Source organism: Chiloscyllium plagiosum, unplaced genomic scaffold (genome assembly GCF_037043375.1).
Source record: "Chiloscyllium plagiosum isolate Xiang-an unplaced genomic scaffold, Cpla_swu_hap1 HiC_scaffold_3, whole genome shotgun sequence".
NCBI classification, from domain to species: Eukaryota; Metazoa; Chordata; class Chondrichthyes; order Orectolobiformes; family Hemiscylliidae; genus Chiloscyllium; species Chiloscyllium plagiosum.
The window spans coordinates 63,803,980-63,816,543 of NW_028270141.1; the positions used below are offsets into that span (position 1 = coordinate 63,803,980).

Below are 12,564 nucleotides of genomic sequence, written 5' to 3' on the forward strand. Positions count from 1 at the left end.
ACTGTGTGAGTAAACCAGAGCACCTAGCAGAAACCCACTCAGACACAAGAAGAACATGCACACTCCACACACAGTCATCCAAAGAAGGAATCAAACCCAAGTTCCTGGCGCAGTGAAGGAGCAGTGCTAACCAATGTGTCAGGGTGCAGCCCGTACATCTTGAGAGTCTATGTTTAAATGAGTTTACAAAAGGAAATATCCAGTAGAAACTATCTTTACTTTCCAAAGCAGTGAAAGCAATTGATATTTAAGTAGCTTAAAAATGTTCATGTTAAAGCATTTCAAGTAAATCAAGCACACTGGCATTGAATATCACATGACAACACAGCAGTCTCCATACAAATCAGCTACAAAAAGATTTCTACCGTGTTTGAAAGTCATTTACACTGGCCTCATTACAGCTGCCGGTGTATTCACTGCATCATTTAGTCAAATTTCAATTCTTTCTTAAAGCCATAATCTTGAGCAAAGTTACAAAAGGCTAAAGAATTATGAAATCAAATTGTGTTCTTGGTTGAAGACTTGTGTACCTTTAACAATTCTGAGAAGTACAGTGTAAAAGGATACTGCTCAACCCTCTTTTCCACATCAGCTATCTGCAAGTACATTATGAATTGGTGCCACTGGCCATCTCAATTTCTTTGCTTCTCTCACTCACTCTAATCTATCTCCACCATTACTGGATGCTGCAAAGGCTGTGGGCCAGACAATATTCCAAAGATGTGTGCTCCAGAACTTATCGCACTCATAATCAAGCTGTTCCCAGTACAGCTACAACAATGGTATTGACCTGACAATGTGGAATATTGCCCAGCTATGTGCTCTACACAAATCCAACCCAGCCAATCACGACCACAACAGCCTACTTTTGATCATCAGTAATGTGATACTTCATGGAATTCAGAGTCTTCCAGGATCACAAACTCTTGACTGTATAACTCTGCGCTGCTACTTCTGCAGGAAGGGGATGATGGTGTCTGGGACAAAGTCATTATATGTAGGAAGGCTTTTGTTTGACTCGTCTATGAGTCAGTTCCCCCAAATTTTGGTACTAGACCCCATTCCTTTTTTGGGACTTTTCAGCATTGAATCAACTGAGAGCCTTGCTAGACCATTTCAGAAGACATTTAAGAGTCAACCATATTGTCCGTTGGGGTAGAGAACTCAAAAGATTAATAATCCTCTGAATAAAAAAAAGTCCTCATCTCTCTCTTAAGTGGGAGGCCTCTTATCTTTAAACTGTGTCCCCGGTATCAGACTCCCCCTGAAAGGAAACATCCTCTCAATATCTACAGTCAGAAACAGGTAAAGCAAAACACTCAAGACACCAAGGTAATAGCTCAGCAACACCTCTCCTGTACCATCTCCATTTAAATTAACATAAAATTACTCTCATAAAATCATGTTGACTCTGATTGAGTATATTATGATTTTCTAATCGTATTGCACTACTTCCATAATAATGGATTTCAGCTATTTCACAATGACCAAAGTTAGGCTAAATGGCCTAGAGTTTTTGGATTTTTGTCTCCCTCCTTTCTGGAACAGGGGCTCTGCCCTTGTGGTCTTCAAATTTTGGAAAAGCTTAACAAATTGAACCTTTCCAAGGTTACAAACAATTAATTCGCTTCTTTTCAAGACTCCTGGATGCACACTATCATGTCCAGCAGGCTTGTCAATTTTTAGTTGCAATAATTTTTCCAGCACAATCGCTGTCACTATCAAAAAAAGTGCACGTTATCCTTTCTTTTGAACTTTGATTCTGTAGTATTATGATTTTTTTTGTCTCTTCTACCATGAAGACAGGCTCAAATATCTGTTCAAAATCTATGCCATTTCCATGTTTCCCAATATTAATTTTCCAGTGCTATTCTCTAAGGAACTGATGTTTACTTGAGCTACTCTTCTTTTGATATTACTCTTGTAGAAGCTCTTACCATCTTGCTTTCTAATTTGTGATTTATGATTAAGAAAAATGATTAAACTCAGTTTTTGCATATCCTTTCTCTACACATTTTTAGTGAGGGGGCAGTAAGCGGAGAAATGGTTTCCAAAGTCAATAGAAAATTTAAGTGCAGCTCCTACCTGGGAGACAGGGGGAGGGAAATCTACCAGTGTGAGAGGAGGACAGAATTCATTTTATGGAAACACTATTTGATCTTCTCTTTATTAGTTGGTGAAATATTTAAAACTAAGCTCTGACATGGATCTGTAGCATGTGTGAAAATCAAGTGCATTTGGTCAAGTTACTCACCATGGACAGTTAGCAGGCATAGGAAGTTTGTTAAAGTATTAAATTCTTAAAATACTTAAAGGTTTCTAAAAAGTGCTCAACATATGTAGAAATATTTAAAAGACATACCTGCCCACTGAGCTAAAGACCGCCCCGAAGAAGCAGGTCTTATGCTTTTAGTGATGATGTAGTCTCACCATCATCCTACTACTCAGCTTCTGATGTTCAATCCTGGTGCAAGTAGTATGTGTCTTGCAGTAGTTGAAGAACCAGGTACATTTGTATTTCTTTGTGTAGCCAATGGCAAATCCAATCCCACATTTATTATAATGGTGAAGTTGCTTCAATGATGCAAGAATTAATATCACAGCAATGCTCCAAAATCTACATCTGTGCACAAAATATTGTGACCAAGCTATCAGTACAGAATATGGACCAAAATTTATCAAATAAAACAGTTACCACAGTAATTATCCGTCGAATGGCTGCAGCTGCCATCCCCTCCCCTTTCGGCTGGTCCACTACGGTTACCCCAAGGTACTTAAGGTGAAAGACCATTCCTTCCTGTAAGGATTCTTTTGTATCAGTCCAGTTTTCTGGCAGCTCTGAAAATTAAGAGAAGAAAAGTTATTTTATGGAAGGAAGGCAAGCTCACATTAAGATTTAGTCTTTCAACACTACTCAAAGGTCTTGATTGACCTATAGTCATTCCTATGTTTCTGCAAGGGTTCCCTTCCTGAGAATCCCCGCAAATGGTTAAATTCACACATGCAGAGCTCATTAAAAATAAGTTAAAATGGTTAAAAATATCACAAATACATGATTTTTGCCCACAGATATTGATTTTTGTTCCAACTTATTTTTTAGCGTTGACAAGCAAATTAATGAATCATGATTTGTGATTTCGCAGTTAGAGGATTTACTGTATATCAGACATTATAAATTATTTTGAAGGAAATAGGCAAATATCAGAGCTAATGTACATACAGTAAGATCCTCAAAAAAGCAACTGGATAAATATTTGTATTTTTAAATAAATCCTTGGCTTATTAAAACATTGGCAGAGCCTACTTCATTATCCATTCTTTGTTGTACTACAGAAGGTGCTGGTTCCTACAATTCAATACTTGCTCTACCATTGAAGGTGCAAAATGTTCATGTTTTGCCCTTGTCTGTAAACAAACTAACTTAATACTAATAGACTGCAGTGGTTCAAGAAGACAGCTGACCATTACCTTTTCAGTGACTGACAATACATTCCAACCAGCAACGTCCACATCCACTGAGTAAATAAACAAAGTATGGCCTAAGAGTAATGACTGCAATGAGATGAGCCAGGTAGACCTTATAGAATGAGTTCCCTGATTGGGGCTATTAATCTGGTCCAATCAGGGAGCTCTGACTGACATATAAACAGGAGTGTCTTCCTGGTGGTGGAAATTTGAATAAAGATTCATACACCTTGTGTCTCTCACTGTCTCACACCTGCACACACACATGGGTGCTGGGAGAAAAAATAAGCACTACCGCAGTTAGGCGGTAGTGTGGGGGTTAAAAAAAAGGGAAAATAAATAAATAAACAAACAGGAGTGCGTCATTGTCGATGTCTTTTATATGTAGAACTGGGATTTGAGGTTTGTCCGCATCTCCCTGTAAACTGGTTGAACAGTAGAGTTTGGGGCCTAGCTTTGCTGCTCCTCTCACTTGTAAAATTGCTGTTGTATACAGCTGTAAATGTTAACTGTTTTTTGTAAACTGTGTTTTGTAATTTGTTTAGTAAAACATTATAAACAGGAGTGTCAGAGGTTCTAGTCACTGAGAACTGGCTCTGAGGAAGTCAGACCAATGTCAAGTACTATGCATGTGTTAAAAAAAAAAGGTGTTGTAGATGTTTGATTTGAAACACAATCCTTTTAGAATGTTGTGACTGTTTCAGTTGCTGTTCTAAAGATGATCAAAATTGTCAAAATGTGACTGGCCTAAAGTCTCAATGAGATTACTGCTTTTAATTAAAAAAACTTGTCTAGCTTTGTGGTTACGGAGCATCAATCAGGCAGGGACAGGCTTCAAAGAAAGTAATACACAATTGTAACAATGCTGAGTTAACACAGTGTGAGCAATGTATATGTTCAAGTGCCTTTGCCACATTTATCAGTAGTATTTATTTTGTGTAAATAAAGATGCAGAGAATAGCAAAGCATCAAATGTTATAAGTTGACCATTCAATGAATGTAGCATCCATACCAAATGTTTAGTTTTAGTTAGATAGGGTCCAATCATATATTTTGCTATAAACTTCTATATACGTTTATGGGGAAGCAGTGACATGATGGTAGTATCTCTGGTAACCCAGAATTTCAGGCTCATGGTCTAAGGACACAAGTTTGAATCCCACCATAGCAGATAGTGAAATTTCAATTCAATTAAGAAATCTGCAATAAAAAGACATATAGTCTAATTGTTGTAAAAATCCAGATAATTCACTAATGCTCATGAAGGGAAGGAAATTATCCTTGTCTGATCTGGCCTACATTTGACTCCAAACCCATAGCAATGGAGTTAACTCAACTTCCCTCTGAGCAATAAAACGCCAGTCCACATCCCATAAATAGATTTTTTAAAAATACATTTTAGTGAGAATGTTATTTCAGCTCTCACACCATTGATTTGTTTTTGTTCATGAGGTATGGGGGTCATGGCTAGGTTAGCATTTATAGCCTATTGCTAATTGCCCAGAGCGCAGTTAAGACTCAAGCACACATCTGTGTGCCTGGAGCCACATGTAGGCCAGCAATTTCTTTGCCTGAATGACATTAGTGAACCAGATGGGTTTTTCCAACAATCGGCAATGCATTCATGGTCACCATCAGACTCTTAATTCTAAACTTTTATTGAATTAAACTTCATTATCTGCCGTGGTGGGATTCAAAGCTGGGTCCCCAGAACAATATCATAATCTCTGGATTAATGGTTGAGCAGTAATCCCACTTCGCCACTGCCTCCCCAAGTGTGGCACATTGTAGCAGCGATGGGAACATGTAAAGCCCACAGACAGTTAATTAAACCATGCTGTTCAGACATGCTCTGACACCACCTCGGAGTCAGATGGAACTTAAAGCCAGACCTTCTGGCCCAGTGACAGAGACACTAACCACTGCATCACAAGAGCTCATATATTTTATTTATTCACACACGCTTGGTTAAGTGCTGCCCCGATTATCCCTTCATTAACATATAATCATTCCCTGTTTCCTAGCTCCAGTTGGTCTCAGGGATCCCGGTCAGACCCTGCTAGATGATAATACCATAGAGAAATGGTTCAGGGAGAAAGGAAGCAGTCATACGCTATCTCTTTCCCTCCCACCAGAGATTCTCAGCAAACCAGTGTATTATAAAGCAACTTTTACAACTGCCACATCTGTCTAATTAAAATTCCCAGAGCGGAGTGCTAACAAAAGGTACTGATAACATGCAATAACAGGCGATCCTAAATAGAATTGGGATGGAAACAAAAACAAAGACAAAAAGAATAGACACATAAGGAGGAATAAAAAAAATATAGACTATTAAAGAGAAATTTAAACTAGGGCAGAAAACTGCAATGTATCAACACTTTGAAATGTAATTTTAAAATCTGAAAATCTCTTCAGAGATTCACATGGCTATTTGAAAAAAACTTTGTGCTTAGAAGCTAAGGCTGGTGATTAGGATCGATATTGCCTTTGTGTAATTTCAAAGATGCAGGGATTTTTTTCCCTAGGTTTTAGTGAGTGCATGCACATGTGCGTGCGTATGTGTTAAAGCTATAAAGACAATGTTAAGCATTATACCAATGCACTTATTCAGACATGATGTCAAAGATAACATTCAATAAAGGAGGTTCTAATGGGGATAAATTGTTATAAATGAGAAAACATAATACAGCTTTATTGTGGGCTATCCATGGTAGCAAGTAGAAATAAAGCTTAAAGCTTTAAAATTAGTAACAGAGGCCATGTCCTCTGGTTTTACTGTGTACTTTGTCCCTTCATAAGAGTTTGTCAACAAAATATCAGGTACAAAATCAGTCTAAACCTTACACTGGGGAATCCATAATCATTACTCAACCATGTTTGTTATGATTAGAATAATAGATGGGCATGATATATAACTGGCCAATAGAATGCAAGCATATAGTGGGGTGAGCCAACAATGTTAATCTCCATTTTTCTCCCACAATAATGAAATGCTTCAATCACACCTACTTCGAGCTTATAAACAACTAGTGAGCAAGCAGATGTTTACTTGTTATTTTGTTATTTTTCAGCATTCCAGTTTTCCAAATATTTCCATGATCTTTAAACTTGTTTTAAAAAAAAATGAAGATTGGTTCTAATAATTTCCATGAAGCATGAAAGAACATTGAATGAGTAAAAGCCACTTAGCAAATGTGACTGTCTTCTGAGACCATGCATAAATTACCATGTAAAAATCTGTACACTACCTATTTAATATTTTGAGAGAATTCTGTATAAGTACGCCTCAGAAATCCCTCAAGATGGTAACATTCTGGTTAATACAGAAATAGATACTCCAATGAGATTCAGCCCACATCCCACAAAACAGATCTCTTCTGTATTCCAGAACAGTGTGCGCTTTTGCACTATGTTGCTAGGGCAAAACATAATTCAAATTCACATGTATATACTGGCACTATCAGATTGAATACACTATATCACCAACAGCAGCTTGATAGCATCACTACAGACCCAGCTGGCCAAGTCCCAACAGGCATAGCTGCTAGATGGTGCCTGTGGCAGGTGGCAAGGGATCTAATAAGAGGGAAAAACTTACTTGACCTCACCCTCAAAATAGTACCCATGTCACAAATGTATCTATACAGGACTGCACTGATTGGAGTGACCAGCACAAAGTCCATGTGGAGACCAAATTCCATCTTGTTGTCAGGCTAACCTCCATTATGCTGTGCAGTACAATCACCATGCTAAATGGAACAAATTTGGAAAAGAACAAGCAGCTCAGAACGGTGTATCCATGATCATGCCATTAACAGTAGCAAAACTATTTAACCACAATTTGTAATCTAGTGGCCTAGCATATCTCCCATTTTACAGTTACCATCAAGTCACAAGATCAACCCTGATTCAAAGAAGAGTGCAGGAGGACATAACAGAAGCAGAACCATGTAAATATAAAAATGACGTGTCAACCTGGTGAAGCTACAAAACAGGGAGACTTGCATGCCAATCAGCGGGAGAGGTATGTGATAGACAGAGCTAAGCAATCACACAACCAATGGGATCAGATCTAAGCTCCACATTCTTGCCACTTCCCATTGAGCGGAGAAGGACAATTAAACAATTAATACAGGATGAAGCAACACTACAACTATCCCCTCATCAGTGATAGGGGAGTCCAGCATCTCACTGCAAAAGATAAGGCTGAAACATTTGCAACGATCTTCAGCCAGAAGTACTAATTAGATGATCCATTTCGGCCTGTTCCAGAGATCCACTACATCACAGAAAACATTCTTCAGGCAATTCGATTCACTCAACTCTATGTGTCATGAAGAAACATTTGTTATGGTGGATCCTTAAAATTACATCATCCTGTTCCCTGGACATCTTTCTCAGGATTACTGCAGCCCTCCAGCAAAGCTCACACAAACTAGAAAAACAGCACCTCATTTTCTACTTAGGAACCCTGCAGCATTCTGGACTCAATATGGAGTTCAATAACTTTACCATTTGAACTCCTTTATGTCCTTATTCCAACAATCACACCAGACCTTGTTATCACAGCTTGCTGTTACACACCATCCATTGTTAGCCAATAAGTGTCCCCCAATAAGAGCTATTCACTCCCCGAACCACATCATTATCACTGTTTTGTCTGCCCAACTGATTTTCTCGCCCCCCCCTCTGGGCTGTATCCCCACCTGTCATTTGCTCCTTACCCCGTTCCCTCCACCCTATCTTCTGCATATAAACTGACATTTTCCTAGCTACCATCAGTTCTAGGGGTCACTCAATGCAAAACGTTAACTCTGATTTCTCTCCACAGATGCTGCCAGATGTACTGAACTTTTCCAGCAATTTCCATTTTCGTTTCATAATCTGATCAGATCGGAATTACATTCTGACCAAATTATCGATGGCAAAATTGGGCAGGGAGCATTTTGTTTCTCACAAGATGTTGCTGGTTGGGCCAACATTAATCTCTGCTCCAGCTGCATTTGAGAAGGTGGTGGGGAGCTGCCTTCTTGAACTGTTGCAGCTCGCATGGTGCAGACACTCATTGTGCTGTCAAGGAAGGGAGTTCCAAGATTTCAAACCAGTACAGTGTAAGAATGGCAACCCATTCCTCTATCTCACTCTGAAGAAATCAAAATTATTTCATTTAGTCAAAAGATAAATAAATTGTGATTCTGTGCATTTCAGTCTTAAATTTGATAGCTGCAAATTCCACTGCAATCATTTTTTTAATATACAGATTAATAACCAAGTGCTTTACTGCATTTGATTTTAAATGTTCTATAAACTCAATTTATGATCACAGAGCTATGCTGCATAGAATTAAATCACAGAATTCCTAAAGTGTGCAAGCAGGCCATTCAGCCAATTGAGTCCAAACTGGCCCTCCGAACAACATCCTACCCAGAACCCCTGCATTTCCCATGGCTAGCCCTCCTAGCTTGCACATCTCTAATCACTACAGGCAATTTGGCATGGCCAATCCACCCAACCTGCACATGTTTGGACTGTGGCAGGAAACTGGATTATCTGGAGGAAACCCACGCAAACACAGAGAATGTGGAAACACCAAACAGACAGCCACCCAACAGTCTGAGCGTCCCTGGCACTGAGAGGCAGCAGTACTAACCACTGAGCCACCATGCCACATGTTTATCTACAGACATTTAAAAAGTGAAGAGTTTCTGAAACTTCCCTCAAAGTCAAAACAAAACTGCCTTAATTCCACTGAAAATAATAAAAGTTTGTGAACAATTAGGCTGGCATCTAACAATCTAAACAATGTGGACTATGGCAATAAGTTTGGGAGAACTGTGCGAGAAATCCTGGCAGGCTTTATTGTCGGAAGAAACAAGTAGCATTTTCCAACCAAGATCTAGACATCATGATAAAATTCTTGCCAGGGAGCAGCAAAATGCCTAAGGCCGATAATTGCTTGCTGGCTTCATTGACTGCACACCTTGCCTCACACATGCACCGTGTGCCAGGACTGTAGATGGAAAATACACTGCTTCTGCTTTCGACAAATAGCAATATTTCCAAATCTAGAGTCCTAGCACAGTAAGTCAAGAGAAGCCTCCAGTATTAGTCCAGGGGCTTTGGCACAGTCAACCATGAGGCGCAGTCATGCTCAGGGGGTGGGGGGGCATACCTTTACAGTGCAGGGGGTGAGCCAAGGTCAGCCATATGGATCCAGTACAACCAATCCAGGGAGTTAGAGGTACAGAGTTGAGGAGCTATAGATGGATCAATGAGGAGTGTTGTCACTCATTGTTCAGGGTTATCTATCTAAATCACTGAAAGGGCGACTCACATCCTGGGTATGTCCGCTAAAATTCAATGGGGATTATTCAGGGCCAGTACTGAGAGGAGGAAGCTGGGGAATTTTATTATGGGGATTGAAAGCAGCATGCTGGCATGCAGAGAGGATTATGATCATGAAGGGGGAATAACTCAATATACTGAGGAGCCTGGGAAAGAGAAGAGAACAGCAATAATCCGACTTTGACAGCACAGTAGGTTTGGGGGGGGGGGTCAGTACACTACTATATCTGGCATGTTTACCTGATAATGTCTGGCTTCAAGAGATGTAAAGTGGAGAGATTAGGATTCAGATAGTTTGGTTGTTTGGGAATGTGGGCAAGTTCAAAGCTAATGGGGTTGACAGGCAGGCTACAAAGAAGGGAATTGTACATTTGGACATACACCATAGGAAAGTGGATGAGCCTGAGATTCACTACATTGGAGGAGGGGAAACCATTTTTCCTTTCCATCGTGCTGTAAAGAACAAGCATGCAACAGAATGGAAAATGGCTGCCACCATACCCAGAGAGCGCGGTGCAACTATTTCAATCTGACGGATTGGGCTCGAATGGAGCAACACGAGGCCATTCAAACATTACATAAACACTACACAATAACACTTAAAACACACTAGCAAGCACCATGTGCAATATGAACCTTAAGCATTAACCTCTTGCTTGAAGTCCAAACCCTGGCCCCAAGCAGTGTTGAGAACACCATTCAATATTGAGAATCAATTTCACTAACGGCTGTGCTGCACAAGCAATAGATTGCTGTACAGCTGCAAAATCCCAGTTGCAAAAGGTAGGAAACCACCTTCTCAGGTTCCCTAGCCTGCACCTGCAGGAGCTGCTCACTTCACGCCTTGGAGCATCAAACATGGGCAGCACTCAGAATGGTCACTTTCAATACTGAGGTTGAGGTTAGACAATCATGCCTCAGGCCAATGAGGAAATGTGAATTTGTATTGATATATGTTACAACCTATGTAATGTTAGAAGATACCTGTCCCACCCATTTGCTGCTTCTTTCTTTGGCCCATCACATCTCAGTGCATTTCCAACTTCCTCAGGGACCCTACCCCATACTGGAGCCTTGAAAGTTTAGTCAGACAACTCTGGGGATGTTCTTGTCTATAGGGTTTACACATATAGAGTTGTACAGCATAGAAACAGGCCATTCAGTCCTACTCATTCACGCCAAGCAGACATCCCAAATCTGATCTTGTCCCATCTGCCAGCATTTGCATCATATCCCTCTAAACCCCTCCTATTCATATACCCATTCATTGCCTTTTAAATATTGTAAATGTATCTGCCTACACCATTTCTTTTTGCAGCTCATTCCATACATGCACCACCCTCTGCATGAAAATATTATCACTCAGGTGCTTTTATAAATATTTCCCCCCTCACCTAAAACCTATGCCCTCTAGTTTTGAGCTCTCCTATCCTGGGAACAAGATCTTGACTGCAAGGTTTATGAAAGTTTGTAGCTCAGATAAAGGTTTAGGGTGTAGGTTTGCTCGCTGAGCTGTAGGTTTGATATCCAGACGTTTCATTACCTGGCTAGATAACATCATCAGTGGCGACCTCCAAGTGAAGCGAAGCTGTTGTCTCCTGCTTTCTATTTATAGGTTTGTCATGGATGGGGTTCCTGGGGTTTGTAGTGATGTCATTTCCTGTTCGTTTTCTGAGGGGTTGATAGATGGTATCTAGATCTACGTGTTTGTTTATGGCGGTGTGGTTGGAGTGCCAGGCCTCTAGGAATTCTCTGGCAGGTCTTTGCCTAGCCTGTCCCAGGATAGATGTGTTGTCCCTCCGTGTGTAGGGCTACAAGGGAGAGAGGGTCGTGTCTTTTTGTGGCTAGCTGGTGTTCGTGTATCCTGGTGGCTAACTTTCTTCCTGTTTGTCCTACGTAGTGTTTGTGGTAGTCCTTGCATGGAATTTTGTAGATAACGTTGGTTTTGTCCACGGGTTGTACTGGGTCTTTTAAGTTTATTAGTTTTTGTTTGAGAGTGTTGGTGGGTTTGTGTGCTACTAGGATTCCGAGGGGCTTAGTAGTCTGGCTGTCATTTCTGAGACTTCTTTGATGTATGGTAAGGTGGTTAGGGTTTCAGGCTGTGTTTGGTCTGCTTGTCGTGGTTTGTTCCTGAGGAATCTGCGGACTGTATTTTTTGGGTATCCATTCTTCTTGAATCCGTTGTATAGGTGGTTCTCCTCTGTTTCCCGAAGTTCGCCTGTGCTGCAGTGTGTGGTGGCTCATTGGAATAGTGTTCTGATACAGCTTCGTTTGTGTGTGTGTTGGGATTGTTGCTGGTGTAGTTAAGTATTTGGTCAGTGTTTGTCGGTTTTCTGTATACGCAGGTTTGTAGTTCTCCGTTGTCCTTTCTTTCGACTGTGACATCCAGGAATGCGAGTTTGTTGTTGGTTTCTTCCTCCTTGGTGAACTTTATGCCTGTGAGGGTGTTGTTGGTGATGTTAAATGTCTATCTTGTATCGTTTTGTGATGACAAAGGTGTCATCTACATAGAGGACGCAGATTTTTGGTTTGATGGTTGGTAGGGCTGTTTGTTCTAGTCTTTGCATTACCGCTTCTGCTATGAATCCTGATAGTGGAGATCCCATGTGTGTGCCGATGGTTTGTTTGTAGATTATGTTGTTGAAGGTGAAGTAGGTGGTGAGGCACAGGTCCACTAGCTTCATGATATTTTCGTTGGTAATGTGATTGATGGTGGTTGGGGTGTGTGATGGTCTCTTCTAAAAGTGTGGT

At 40.4% G+C, this 12,564-nt stretch overlaps 1 protein-coding gene across 4 annotated transcripts in view; it reads right to left on the minus strand.

The window, feature by feature from the left end:
- The window catches only part of LOC122543767 (low density lipoprotein receptor adapter protein 1-like), a 110,825-nt gene that overhangs the window by 55,794 nt on the left and 42,467 nt on the right, over positions 1 to 12,564 (minus strand). For all 4 annotated transcript variants that reach the window (XR_006310132.2, XM_043682530.2, XM_043682523.2 and 1 more), the window contains exon 2: positions 2,696 to 2,838. Coding sequence is in view for 3 of the 4 variants with exons in the window: in XM_043682530.2 (XP_043538465.1) it covers positions 2,696 to 2,838 (143 nt within the window). In the remaining variant the exon portion in view is untranslated. The remainder of the gene's footprint in view (positions 1 to 2,695; positions 2,839 to 12,564) is intronic.